The 13,988-nt window shown below is 59.8% G+C and overlaps 2 protein-coding genes and 1 non-coding gene across 7 annotated transcripts in view; all 3 read right to left on the bottom strand.

Moving 5' to 3' along the window:
* Nucleotides 1-1,732, bottom strand: part of DUSP8 (dual specificity phosphatase 8) — a 39,670-nt gene extending 37,938 nt beyond the window's left edge. The window contains exon 1 of one of the 3 annotated variants that reach the window (XM_046942285.1): nt 877-1,732. The gene's annotated coding sequence lies outside the window, so the exon portion shown is untranslated. Of the gene's footprint in view, nt 1-69; nt 643-876 lie in introns of those variants that run through there. The other 2 variants (XM_046942286.1, XM_001232892.6) reach the window with 2 other exon arrangements.
* Nucleotides 1,733-4,369: 2,637 nt separating this feature from the next.
* Nucleotides 4,370-11,437, bottom strand: IFITM10 (interferon induced transmembrane protein 10). Of its 3 annotated transcripts, XM_001234445.6 has the most exons (4): nt 11,395-11,437; nt 10,910-11,038; nt 10,149-10,572; nt 4,370-5,248 (listed from the first exon to the last, which is right to left on the bottom strand). In XM_001234445.6, the coding sequence occupies exons 1-4, from the start codon at nt 11,418-11,420 to the stop codon at nt 5,099-5,101; spliced, it is 729 nt and encodes a 242-aa protein (XP_001234446.2). In that variant the 5' UTR covers nt 11,421-11,437; the 3' UTR covers nt 4,370-5,098. The 3 variants fall into 3 exon arrangements, with proteins under 3 accessions (XP_001234446.2, XP_046798251.1, XP_004941502.1); XM_046942295.1 differs by having other exon boundaries at nt 10,149-10,567; nt 10,910-11,437; XM_004941445.5 differs by lacking the exon at nt 10,910-11,038.
* On the bottom strand, nt 10,872-10,931 carry MIR12279 (microRNA mir-12279). The gene has a single exon (NR_162047.1). It is a non-coding gene; the product is annotated as a microRNA mir-12279 (primary transcript).
* Nucleotides 11,438-13,988: the final 2,551 nt, after the last annotated feature.

Here is a 13,988-nt window from a genome sequence, read left to right as displayed (position 1 = left end):
CCGCTCCGCGCGTACGCGGAAGGACGGGGGGGGGGGGGACGGTTTGAGCGGGGCGCACGACGCGCTCACCTCCCGCAGCGCCTCCGGAGCCCGCAGCAGCGCAGCGCCGGACGGACCGCGCAGCCCAACGCGCGCGGCTCCGTTCGCAGCCGGGGGCGCAGCGACGCTCCGAACCTTTCGGTATCGGAACAGCACAGCGCCGTCACCGCGGCTCCCGTCCCCCCCCTCGGCCCCTCACCGCGCAGGCCGGGGATGCTCCGCTCCCACCTGCGCCCGCCGCCCCGCCGCCCCCCCGCAGGTGTTTTTTATTAGCGCTCGCTCCGAAACGATCCCACCCGCGCTTTAAACCCCGAAAGCCGTACAGATAAGGGCGCACGTAAAGCTGGGTGCGGGTATTTCCAACGGGGCACAGCGGCACCTCCCCCAGCCCTTCCGCGGCTCCGCTCCGCACACGCGGCCGCACCGCGCCCCTCTCCCCGAGCCCTGTAGGGCAGTCCCCTCCCGGCCCAGCCCGGCCCGGCTCGGCTCACACTGACCCGGTGCGGCGGGCGCGGACGGCCGCGCCTCTCCGCAGGGCCCGCATGCCGCGCAGCGGCCGAGCTCCGCGCTGCTCCGCGCCGCTCCGCGAGCCGGGAATGCGCCGGCGATGAGGTCATACCTCGGGGGGGGGGAGGTGGGGGGGGTGAGGAGAAGGGGGGGGAAGAAGGAGGAAAAAAAAAAAAAGAAAAAAAAAGACAGCGTTGACGTCATCCGCAGCCAATCAGCGCGGGAGGCGCAGAGCAGGGTGACGTCACCCCGCGGGCGCGGAGCGGCGCGGAGCCGCGGCTCGGGCAGAGGGCGCGCTGCCCGCGGGGCCGAGCGAGTCACGTGGCCCACCTGGCACACCTGGCGCCCCCCCGCTGCGCCGCTCCGGCCCCGCCGCGGCTCCGGCTTAGCGGCGGATTGGGGTTGAGGAGCTTTGGGGTTTTGCCGGCGCTTATGAAAGCGAGGGAGCCGTCCTCCCGGCCGCCCGCGCGGATGCCGGGTGTTGGGAATTAACCCTCTTCTGTCCGGGCGCGCGGGGTCCTCTTCTCCCGCTGCAAAAATCAGCGCGAAGCGGATCGGTGCGGCGACCCCTGCGCGCCCGGGTCGCTCCGCCGTGCTACAAAGGGAAGGCGTTGCGGCTTCAAATGAACGTCTCCGGGCCCGGCTCTGGAGCGCCGCTGTCCCGGCCCGGGGTCAGAGCCGACCCGCAGAGCATCTCCCAAACGGGAGGAGAGGGGGGGAGGTGGCCAGAAGGGGCCGGCGGCACCCGGCGCTACCGGGGGAAGCGATGCGGGGAGGGCCGGGGTGATGCCGGGATGGTGGTGGCGGAACAAAGCAGCGCCGCGCTGCCGGGCACCAGATGTGCAGCCATTGTCATTGCCGGGGCCGGGTCCCCCCCCGCTGCGTGCCGAGCAGAGATGCCGAGGCCGCCCGCTCCTCGCTGCGGGGAGGTGCTCTACTTCGGATAAAAAGCGCTTGAGGGACGATTCGCCCCCGAGCCGCCGTTGCTTTAAGCACCCAAAGAACTGCTTTCGGCATCAACCTCTGCTCGGCTGCTGGGGACGGGCGGTGCGAGGCTGGAGGTGCGCACCGTGCCGTGTATTGGCTGTGTGCTGCAGCGATAGCTCTGCGGCTCTGCCCGAGGAATAAAGGGGAAACAGCACCAAAACGCGCGCTGAATAAAATCCCTCTGCACGGAGCGTGAGTCAAAGTCAGGGGATGGGAGGAGCGGGACCTTTGTACCGGGCATGGGGCGATCACGTTGTGAGACGCTGGAGGCTCCGTAAGGACAGCTCTGCGCGGGGCTGAGGGCTCTCAGCAGTGGACTCTCTTCTCCCTACCGCTGCGCAGGGTTTTGTTCAGCTGCTCATCAGTTGCTAGGATTTTTTTTTGTTTTGTTTTCTATGCTGCTGAAATCGGTTTCAGTGATGAGAGCATCTGCTGCCATCTGTGCCTCCCACCCTTCCCCGCGTGGCGAACCGGGCACCGTGGGACCCACTGCGCAGCACCCATCCAGCCTGCAGCAGCAGGCGGCCCCACCAGCACCCCTCTGCTCCCCTGCATCTGCATGGCTGCAGCTGCACCCTAACCCTGAACCGGGCCCAGTGCAGCAGCACTGGAGGGAACACATGGGGACGTTGGGTGTCGGGGCTCCAGCGCTGCCTCGTGCAAAATGGGGGCTGCTCACTCACCCCTGTGGGAAGCTGAGGGTGCTGGAGCCGGGCTGAACGTCATTACCCAAATTGGGTGCCAGCTCTGCTCTCCCTCCTGCCCTATTTCTTGCGGCCAACTCACTGACGTAGGAGAGCCACGGGGTCATGGCTGCTGCTGGGAGGAAATCCAAACCAGTTCAACCCAGCTGGGATTTGCCTGCAAACTGGCTCGGCAGCCTCCATGCGGAGGTGGCAGCGCCGAGCCCCGGGCTTGCGTAAGCGTGTGGCATTTGCTCACACACGAGGGCACCCTTCTCCCTGTGAGGTCCCATAGAGAGACTTCAGGAGAGTGCCCGGAGCCACCTCTCGGTCTCCTGATGTGCTGCTGGGGAGCGCAGCGAAATCACCACGTGGCGATGTAACCATCCTTCCTTCCTGAATTCAAAAGGCTTCTCAGGCATCCGACGGTTCCTCTCTCCCACCCCTCCGCTCAGCTGTTGCTCCCGCTGCTGAATGCAACAGAGGCTGCATCTTCACAGCCAAGAAAAGGTGTGAGCTGGAGTGCGCCCAGCAGATCTGTGAGTGGCAGAAGTGAAAAGGCAGAGCGGCAGCCCCACATCCTTCCTTCTGCCACGCTGGTGGCAGCCTTGGCAAGCTCTCCCTCTCCAGAATGTTCCTGCACCACTGAAAAAAAAAAAGAAATCACGGTCATGTTTGGCTGCTGCTTTTCATTCCCACGTTCCCTCCGTGCTGAAACAAAGAAAGGGTGCTCGGTCCGTCTGCAGCTTTTGGTGCGCCTCGGCCCTGCTGTGGCGCTCGCACGGAGATGCCTCACCCAACGTGGGTGTTCCTGACAGCAAACAACGAGCGTGGTGCTGCTAATAATAGCCCGGCCTGTCGGTCCCTGGCAGGTGATGCATAAAAATACTGCGGTGTCAGTGCAATATTCCCCTGGTTCATTACAGCAGCGACCGTCCTCCCTTGACTGGGGCGGCCCATGGGGGGAAGAGATGATGGCACTCATTTGTCACACTCGTTAGAGGCAGGAGGGATGGCTCTGGGTTGCGGCTGGCTTTGTTTCAGCTCCGGTTTTATCTAAGCAGCCCTGCTCCTGCGTGCCAAGCCGGGGCTCTCCATATAGAAAACCACCTGTGAGGTGGTCACGAGCTCAAGGACTCTGCCCTTCCCTTTGTTGGACTTTAAGAGGTCAAGGTCAAAGCCCACCACTTTGCCCATAAGTGAAGCCCAGAGGAGCTCTGGGCAGTGTCGTGGCCCTGAGGGCACTGTCCTGCTGCTGACATGCTGCATCACCTCACCCCACACTTCTCTGGGCCGTATGCTGTTGCCTCCTCCTGATGCAACGAAGGTAGAAAAGTGTCAGTGAAGGGAATGAGGAGAAACAGAGCTGTCATTGCCATGTGCTGAGGAGCTGGTTTTGCACCCGAAAGAGTTGAGACAGCTGCAGAATATGCAGTTAGATAAGAGGCTGGGGAGCCGTGTTTTATCCCAGGCCTGACCATTTGTTCACATTACGACCTGGGGCTGATGGCACAGGGCTGACGTTTCACGCATCCCGGAGAGCTGAAGGTTCAGACTACAGCTCTTCATTCTTGTACCACCAGCGGGGGGAGGCTGCCTGCTGTCTGCCTTGGCTCTGCCCGATGCTGATTGAGCATTCCAGGGGTCAGCGCAGTCCTGGCTCTCCAACTTGGCACACGTCCTCCTGCATCCCTGCCTGACACTCCGTTAAGCAGCCACCGGGGACGCAGGCATTGCCTCTTGCCAGTGGGATGCGACTCTCTGCTTCTTTGCCCTATCTCTTCAGCCAACCCTGGAGACCTGCGTATCTCAGGGGTTCAGGGATATGTAGCATCCCCTCAGCCCTCTCATCTTAAAAAAACTCAAGAAATACAGGGTGTTTTTATAAGCAGCGCATCGAATGTGGACGATTCATCCTGTCCCTTACCCTAGCATGCGGCGTTGTCCATCCTTTCTGTCTCTGTGCAAAAAGAGGGGAGAACAACCTGAGGAACTGGGGTCACTGTCCCTGGAGGTGTTCAAGAGCAGTGGAGATGTGGCACTGAGGGACGTGGCCAGCGGGCATGGTGGGGTTGGGTTGTGGGTGGTCTTGAGGTCTTTTCCAGCCTATAATGATTCGACGATGCTACGATAATCGACCCAGCAGCAGCAGATATCAGAGGTATCTTTATTGACTATGTTACAGAAATACAGCAGCACTTGGTTCACAGAGCACATGGAGTTCTCCAGGAGGTGGCTTTGTCCTCAGCACTGCTGGCTGATCCCAAAGAGAGATTTGCCCTTTAATGCGCTGGGGTTGAGCTGGAGGCATTGGGGCTCTTTAACACCACCACCCTAACACTCAGCCCTCCGGGATGGTTATCTCAACCCATGAATTGAACTCAATAGGACTGCATCACAGAAGGAAAACAACAGAACGTTGTGGGGCAGTGGGCAGTTTGAACGCATTTGATATGCTCTGAGCCTCGGCCATCCATTGACCTTGGGCGTGCCGCCTTCCCCCCAGCTCTGTCTGCAGCCCAAAGCCCTCCATGGCCACGCATGTGGCCACGCTCTCACCTCTGCACACACTCATTACACAGCTCTGTTTGCCATGAAATAAGATCTTCTCCGTCTCTTTTCCTCCCAATTGCAGAAGTGAAACCCTTTCCTACAGCAGCACGTACTGTTTAGGAGCAGGAAGAGTACGCTTGCCTGGGCTGATAAACTCGTTTATTTTTTATTTATATTTACTTTTTTTTTTTGATTTATTATTATCATTATTATTATTTTTTTGCAATCGTGGTGGAGTTGTTTTACTCTTGTGTCCTTGCTACAGGAAACAACTGCAGACACTTCTGGCATAGAGGCATTGTGGCGGCGGCGCTGCTGTTGGCCTCCCGCTAGTAATCGGTGAGGGGGTACCGCAGGAAGATGAAGATGAGGATGATGCAGAAGGTGGCAAGGGCTGAGCTGGTGATGTTAAAAAGCCGGGCTGTCTTGGCGTCTTCCACTGCACCATTTAAGTCATTGAGGAGTTTCTTATCCCGGACCTGAGGCGGAAAAACAAAATCAATTGGGAGATGTACCGTGATACAATGTAATGAAAGGATGTAATAAAAGTAATAATGCATCCCCAGAGAGATCTGGGTGCCGATGGACCCACCATGGCATCGTGCCATGCCATCCTGGCAGCTCTGGGGTTTGCAGCAGCTGGAGCAGGCACCATAGGGCTGGTGGGGCACTTCCCAGCTTGGAACGGGTTGCCCAGGAGGTGCAGTGCCCCATCCTTGGATCATTCAAGGTCGGGCTGGACGGGGCTCTGAGCGCCTGACCGAGCTGTAGGCTTCCCCGTTCCTTGCAGGGGAGTTGGACCAGATGACTTTTAAGGGCCCCTTCCAACCCAAACCGCTCCATGAACCTTACAGCACGGATGCTGTCCTTGTTATCCTACAGGCTAGGACAACCGTGGACTTCCCGTGTCCATGTCACCTGCTCGTCCCCACCTCCTCCGAGCCGCCAGGAGTAACGATGACACGAGCAGGCGGCAGGTGGCACTGCCGGGCAGCGGACAGCATCGCTGGGTGATGGATGGCCTCACCAAGCCCCGGACGGCATCGCCAGGCAACAGGCGGCATCACCAGGCAGGGGTGGTGATGCTCACCCCTGGAATGCGCTCCATTCCCTTCCAGCAGGGCCACATCCCCGCCGCCAAACCTGCCGCAGACGGCACTCAGCACCAGGAGCACAGAGGACGCGGCACCAGAGAATTGCTATCACGAGCAAGGTGCTGCTGGCTGAACGCTAGGTGTCGGTGGCAGGCTGTGAAACCCTGCAGCAGCCTCAGAGCCCTCCTAGAAACATAAAAAAACCCTCTTATCGACCAGGAGCTTTCTGCAAACCTCCTGCGCCGCATTCAGACCACGTCTCAGCTACTTTTTTTTCCCTCCTCTCTCCCTCCTGCAGTGCTCTCCTGGAAGCTCGAAGCCACTTGCCCAGCACAGGGATAAGCCCTCCATCCTTCTGGGTCCCTCCGTCCTTCTGGGCCACGCAGCTTCACACCACCATGCGGCCCTTCCTGCAGGGCTCTGAGCACAGCCAGCAGCAGTGGGGCCAGCTGAGTGCACAAGGACCTGCACAGCAGGCAGAGAGTGGCAGAAGCCTTTTCTCTATGTCTTGGCACTGAGTGGATGGCAGGGGAGTCCCAGCTCAATGCCACGGCTGTTGGCCGTCACGTCCTGTGCTTGGCTTGGATGGGAGATGATCTCGGGGAAGGTAGCAATCCTGCCGCCCTTTGTGGCAGCTCTGTGCCCAGGATGGCTCAGCTCAGGAATGGTTCTGTTGGTTTTGCATCCTCCCAAAAGCCTGGAGAGATGCAGAGCTCCGGTTTGCTGGAGTGGGCACCTTGAGGTGAAGGGCAGCCCCAGGGCATCCTCCTCTTCATACAATCACAAAATCATTACAGTTGGAAAAGACCGCTGAGATCGCCAATTCCAACCCCCAAGCCATCCCCACCGTGCCCTCTGAGCCACATCCCTCAGTGCCACATCCACACAGCTCTTCGACACCTCTGGGAATGGTGACTCCACCGTGGCTAGTGACTTCATCGTGGTGAGGATCCCGACCCATGCAGACCAGTAGGGCTGGTGCTCCGGGCTCTGCACCCTTCTGCTTGCTGTGCCTTTGTGGGACAGGATCCTCCTGCCCTGGCATCTCCCCACCTCCTGCTCCTCCCTTCCCAGGGACTCTCTCCCAGCTCGCTCTCAGTGCTCCCACCTTTCATTCTTTCCCACGCCACACACCATCTCCCAACGTCTTTCCTTCTCCCTTGCCCCTCCATCTCCCTTTCCCCTCTCTTCCTGGCAGTGCCCCTGATTTAACCTTGCTTTGTGCTCCTTCCCCCTGCTGATGGGCCCCCGGTGCCTCCTTTCCCCATCCAGCTGCTCCTGCAGACCCCACAGCAAGTGATGCTCTCTCCATGTTCTCCATCACCTGCAGCCCACGTCTTTTCTCTTGCCCTTAGCTTTGCCTCCAGCCTCCTTGGTTGCATGCATCTCTCACCCTCACCAAGCCCTTTGGTGTGGTCCTTTCCTCTCCTTCCTTATTATTTTCCCACACACCTTGTGACTTCAGCTGTCATCCTCATGCAAATGTCCCATATTGGCCATTATCATTTACATTGCCTGTGAGCTCCAGGTGGGTGATGGAGTCCCTGCGGCACAGAAGCATAATGAAAAGGTGTTTCCTGCTCCAGACTGCTCGTGGTCTGAGCCTGGAAGCCGTCTCCTTCCTTCACAAAGTGAGGACAGGTCCCCAGGTCCATATAAACTGCCCTGATCCCAGATCAGGTGCTGTCTCAGTCCCAGACACTTCTCTTATCATCTTCGCTTTGATCCTCCCCACCTTGTCTGAAGTTATCCTGGGATCCCGGCCCTCCTTCCCACGGAGACAGCTGACAGGTGAGGATGGTTATCCCACATCTGCAGACTGCGGAGTTTCCCCAGAGCACTTCACGAGGGCTGTGCTGGAGATCCACCCCATTCAAGGCAACTCCCTTCCCCTCCTTCAGCCCCACATTCACCTCCCTCCATTCCCCTCCATCTCCTCGTTCCATCCCCGCACTTCCCATTCCTTTCCCACCTCCCGTCTCAGCTTTCAGGCTCAGCTCTCACTCAGGAGCGGGCGCTCGCGGGTGGGTACCAGTGCTGTGTCAGCTTTCCCAAGGAGACAAATGGTTTGTTGATAACGACTCTAATGAGGCCGTGCTGAAGGCAGGCTGCGCTTAGCATTCAGCCCGCAGCTGGTGGAGGCACGCTTTGGGAAGAGGCTGGTTTGGCTGTAAACCCATTTCCCACACAGCGCTCTGCTTCCCTGCGCCTAAGGAGCTTTTTGCTCTGGAGCGAATCCTGGGGTTTATTTGCTCCGCGGATCAGCCAGGAGCAAATGGTATCACCCATGAGCCTGGCGCCTCGCTGGCAGCAAAGCTCTGAGAGCAGCCACACGGGCTGCCGGGTGGGCTCCAAATGCCACTGGAACGCCTTGCTGCCTTGATGTCAGTGCAGTCCAAGCACAGCTCCCGCGGTGGAGCTCGTCCCAGCTCCTGCTTCATCGCCTAATTGGTGCCCAGAGAGCTGTTGGCTTTCCCCGGTGTTCTCTAGAGATAGAGCTCCAGAGCAGGAACTCCTGACACTGCGCCCCAATGCGCCATTCGTTACTGCTGGGAGCTGGGAAGGGGGGCAGCCCGTGGAGCCACGGTGCGGGAGAGCTGCAGCAGTGCCTTCTGATCAAAGGGAAGGAACCCAGAGTGCTGGAGTGGCCCTGGACCTGCAGGGAGGTGACCCGAGGGCTCCACCTCCCTCGGTGCTGCCGCTCATCTCCTCTGCCCCAGCCCAGTGCACACAGCTCTGAGCTGGCACACCGCTCCTGCTCCACCGCGCTGACCTTGAGGTGCAGAAACAGCCCCGAGGGATACAATCTGAGAGCCACGGCTGCCGAGCACCTGTCTCACTATAGGGGAAAGAGAGAGGTGTGCAGCATGGTATCACCCAGAGCACCTGACGGGTCACGTGGAGCACCTGGCTGGGGTAGCGTTGCCTTCGCTCTACCTGACTTCATATATCTCTGTGTAAGAGCTTAAATACGTTGATGAGCTGCTTTGGCATCTTTTTGAAGGACCCCAGGCAGGTCCCAGGCAGCAGTGCAGGCACCCAGAGGCCCCACAGCAGCTCAGTACTGAGGTGTGCACCAGCTGTCAGAGCACGCCGAAGCTGCTGGAGGTACTGCCACATGCTGGGGTGCCTGCAGAGACACCTGTGGGCTCGGGGCACAGAGTGTCCCAGTGCTCCTCTCAGCCCGGACCTACTGCTGCCACGGCCGCAGTGACCCCATTCTGTCCCTGTTCTGTCCCAGCACCCAGCCCAGCCTTGGGCAGCTCCCACCAGCCCTTCTGCCACACTCTAATCCGTATCCAAGGGCTGTGTGTTCCCCTCAGGCAAGGAGCCATGGCTGCCACAGAGCTCCAAGGGATCTCTCCTACCCCCTGGTTCACAGGATGGCTCAGGCAGGTCCCATCCCCGCTGCTGCCTGCAGGACAAGGGACAGCAGGGAGACCTGGTGTAGCTACGTGGTGCCCTGAAGATGTGAAACCTTACCTCCGTGCTTCCTGCACAGGGACAACCCCAGCTTCACGGAAGGGAAACTGAGGCAGGGGACTGGTGCAGGCTGAGCCCAGGGCTGCCCAGCATTCCCTGCCTGGTGCTGCCTGAGGTTCATTGATCTGTTTCTATGATGAAGCAGGGCTGTGTGCCGGCCTCCTGCTAAATGCTGCTGCCAATGCGCGTCAGCTGGCTGCCTGTCCCCACAGCGTGACCCACACGGGGCTGCCCCGCAGCCGTGGGCTCTCTGTGGGTGTGTATGGCTCATCTTTAGGAAGGGAAGGGCGGCCTGAGGCCCTTTCCTATGGCAGCTCCTGAGATGCTCCTGGGTGCTCCAGTGCTGAATCTCACGTCCGAGCCAGGCTGCTCCCCCCACAGCTTTCCTCTTTGGGGGATTTTAGTGGGAGATAGGACAAGAAGCAAAGACGCAGCACTACCCTGTGACTGGTAACCTCTTCCCACTGCGACCTAACCAACGGTGCCGCCCGATGGCACCTACGGCTCCTGCCCCACAGCACAGTGCTGCTGCGCCTCATCCTACCAGCTCCCTGCCTGCCCCAAAGAAGGGACCGAGTGCCGGAGCGTGGGATGCCCGTGTGGTGTGTGCCATTGGGAAGGTGCCTTTGGTCCAAGTGCCCCTTCTCCGCCGAACAACGTCCCCAGCTCCAAACCACATCGCCGCCTCCCCATCTCCATCCCCATCCCCGCAGCTGGTAGTGCAACCTCCCACGTCGGCGGCACGGATGCGAGTTACCCCCCGGCCCCAAAGCGCTCCCCCTGGCGCTCGGCACTCACTCACTTTCAGCGAATAGGCCAAAGCGATGAAGCCGAGGCAGCAGAAGTTGAGGTATACGAAGTTGAAGATGGACCAGAGATAGTAGTCGTTCACCTCGCTGGTGTCGGGGTAGATCTCGATGACGGTGGTGGGGTTGGTCATGGTCTTCTTCTCCACCGAGTGCTTGCACGGGCCCGCCGGCCGCAGGCTGTCCCCTTTGCAGCCCTTGCTCTCCATCAGCTGCGCGGCGGAGGAGGGCGAGAGGACGGGCGAGGCGTGCCGGAGGGCCGGGGGCTTGGCGATGCATGCGAAGCAGCCCTGCTGGGGGCCCGGGGGGGGCCGGGGGGCCCAGGCCGCCCCGTCGAAAGGGCACGGGGGGCCCAAGGGGGGATCCTGCGTCCTCTCCGTGGTGGCGGCGGCGGCGGCGGCGGCGTCACCGCGCTCTGCCCTGGCGAAGTGAGAAATGGGGATGGAGGGGGGGGAGATGAGAAAGGGGGGGAAAAAGAAAGGGGAGAGGTGGGGGGGAGGCAGGAGAGAGAGGGAGGGAGCGGGAGGCGGAGGAGAGAGCGGGGAGAGGAGCTGGGGAGCGGGCAGCGGAGGGAGGGAGGGGGGGATCGGAGGAAGGGGAGGGCAGCGCAGGGGGGCACGGGTCCGCATCTCGGGGCGAGGGGGGGATCACGGGGCGACGCGAGGAGAAAGCATCAAATCGAAGCGCAAAAAGCACTTGGGAAGAGTGGGGCGGGGAGGGGGGTGGGGGGGGAGCGCTGCGGGGAGAGTTGCCAGACCGCCGCGCTGCCCCCGCCCGCAGTCCTCCGTCCGTCCGTCCCTCCGGCTGTCCCTCTGGTTGTCGGTCCGTCCAGGCCTCGTGCCGTCCGTCCCATCCCGGGATGGGGAGCTCGGGGGCCGCGGTCGGGCTGTGCCGGGCAGTGCGGGAGGCGGCTCAGTGCGGCACGGCGCCGCGTCCTCTCCGCTCCCCCCCGCTCGCTCCCGGCGTGGTTTTGTTATCATTGTTGTCATTATCGTTATCGTTGTTGTTATTTCGGCGAGCCCTCCCCTCTGCGGGATTCCTGCCGGGGCTGCATTCCCTCATCCCTTCCACCTGCCAGCAGTTCCCCCCTCCCTTTTGGAGAATACCGTGGCCGGAGAGGAGGAGGAAGAGGAGGAGGAGGAGGAAGGGGATGAGGACAGGGGATGGGGAAGGGGGTGGGAAGAGGCAGCCTCCCCCTCCCTCGCCCCCCTCCGTAGCCGTGCGATTAGGAAAGCGGTGCACCTCTCGCTGCCTGTCCGTCCGTCCATCCGTCTCCTCGGAAGGCATCGGGAGGAGCGGCGGGGACACTACAGGGAGGGCTGCGGGAGCCGCAGCATATCCGGCTCAGCACTGCCTCTTCCTCGCCGCTGGAGCTGGGGAATGGGGGGGGGGGGGGGAGCGTCGGGCGGGGGGGCACTCAAGGGGGTGGGCAGCGCCCCAGTGTGCTTCTTGAGGGAGGGCTCGGCCCCACTGCTCTTCTCATACCTCCTGTAATGAGGAGCAGCCCGGTGGGGGCAGCCGGCTGGTTCCCCCAGCGTCACCCACAGGGACCACGGTGCTTTCTTCTCACAGACATGGCAGAAAATGGTGGGGTGAGGTGGGGCAAAAAGTGCCATTCGTGCCCTTGGGTGGATGGAAAAGCGATAGTGCCCGTGGGCACCGAGCAGAGCTCACGCTGTGGGTGGCGCAATGCAGGGTGCGTGGCTGCTCCAGGGGTGGGCAGTAGGGATGCCACGAAGGACGGATGAGGCCAGGAGGACCCGGCCACGGCCACTGGCATAGGATTACAAAAAGGGCCTCCAAGTGCCACGGGAGCCGTGTGGGAACCCAAATCTGAGTGCTGCGGTGGCAGAGAGCGGCAGGGACAGGCAGGTCACTCAGGAGGACACACCATGTCACCCTGCAGGCCAGCCTGGTGCAGGTGGCTTCGCGATGGCAGCTGCAGAAGGGCAGCAGAGAAAGCTCAGAGAAATCCTGCAGATGGGCCACTAAGGCTTGTGAAGAGCTGGGTAAAAGAAAAGCTTACGCAGGCATTACCTGCAGGGGAAGGGAAATCCTCACTAAGTGCTTTAAGCCTGCCCGCAACGCGCTGAGGTAAGGAACAACAACTGACTTGAACAGCTTTTTGCAGCCTACAACCTCGCAGAGCACCCCTCCTCCAGGAGCAGCAATGCGACCACTTGCAGGTAGGTTGCTGCCTGCCCTAGGATACGCCACTGCCCCATGGCCTGGGGGGCTGGGGAGGTCCGAAATTCCACCGTGCTGCCGTATGCATTGGAACCAACTGGAAAGCCAACGCAATGGGCAAGTCCTTGCTTGGATCCTGGATGTAAACCCTGTAAATAAACAGTGACTGTGCCATTAACTCTCCTCCTGATGGTAACAAATTACAAGGTCCTGGGTTTTGGCTAATCATTCAGAGCTCCAGAGTGAAACCTCGTATCTTATGCGTGGTGAAAAATGATCACCAGGGAACCACGTGGTCCCATAGAAAAACAGCGTCTTTAATAGTCGCTGGGAAATAAGGCAAACGATGAAGGGGAAATATAAAGGGCCAACAGGTTTATTTGGGGTCACCAAGCCTGCAGGGGACATCAAAGTCCAAACCAGGTGGCTAGGAGACACGACAGTGTCAGCATGGGTAACTACCAGTGTCTACCAGAGGGATGAGACAAAAGGCTTCCTGTTGCCTGTCTTCCCCAGAACCCCAAATTCCCTTCGTGGCTTTCCCCTGAGGCATCTCATGGTGCAGGGCTGGGGATGGGTACCAGCCCGGATGGGGCACAGCCCCACCTGTGTCTCATGTTCTCCCATGTCATTGGCTCCTCCACTCACAAACAACAGGTTTGCATCAGGCCAGGATGAGCCTGTTGTTTGTTTGTCTTGCAGAAGTTGTGTTCCTAACGTCAGCAAGGGATAGAGGATGAGGAGGGAGAAGGAAATTGGAGAGGATGTGGAGGAGGCAGCCAGCAGGGTGGTGCTGGAAGGGAGGAGGGCACATACTAACATGAAAAAGGTAGGTTTAAAGACTGGGTTGGATGGAGCTCCAGGTAACCTGATCCAGTGAGTGGCAACCCTGTCCATGGTGGGGGGGGAGGGTGGAACTGTGCTTTGAGGTCCCTTTCAACCTAACCCTGCTTCTGTGATAAGAATAATAAAAAAACTATTCATTGTTTCTATACTCCTATTTTCTGTGGGCTTTTAAAAGTCATGTATGCATGTAAGAGAGAGCCCTCTGCTTCAAGAGCTACACAACAGGAAGGTGCTTCCTACCCCAAAACAACTCTGTACCCACGTTGGAGATGCATGTTCTACAGCACAATGGATTACTGTAAGACATACTGTGAGAACTCAGGCTTCCACCCGTAAGAACTTCCTCCTCAAATCCTACTCCAGCCTTCTTGAAGGCCATCAGTAGGACTCAACCCTGCTTCTCCCAACAGAGAAAGCCGACAGGCACCTCAGTGCTCATTCCTGTTGCCCCCAGAAAGTCTTAGATGGATTGCCGAGCCTCACAAGCACCGAGGTGGGCCGCAGCTTGGAAAGGTTTCTCTCTCCTGTCTTCTGGCTTTCAGTCTCTACTCCTTTTCCCCTCCCAGAGGAGCCTAAAAATAAATAGATCAAAGAAAGAGCGGAAAAAGGAGTCACCAGTCCCAAACAACGTGCTTAGTCATTCGTGGTTATTAAAATAGTTTCTGAACGCAACAAATTGCTGCGCCAGCCAGAGCAGCACGCTGCCTCCGTGGACACACATCTGACTCCCCTCCCCATGGGCTGGGGGAGAAGCAGCCTTTTGGCAACCTCAGAGGTAGGAGAGGAAGGATGAGACCAGGCAC

Source organism: Gallus gallus, chromosome 5, assembly GCF_016699485.2.
Source record: "Gallus gallus isolate bGalGal1 chromosome 5, bGalGal1.mat.broiler.GRCg7b, whole genome shotgun sequence".
Classification (NCBI taxonomy): domain Eukaryota; kingdom Metazoa; phylum Chordata; class Aves; order Galliformes; family Phasianidae; genus Gallus; species Gallus gallus.
Note: the sequence above shows the minus strand (reverse complement) of the source record. Positions and strands in the feature narration are given on the sequence as shown.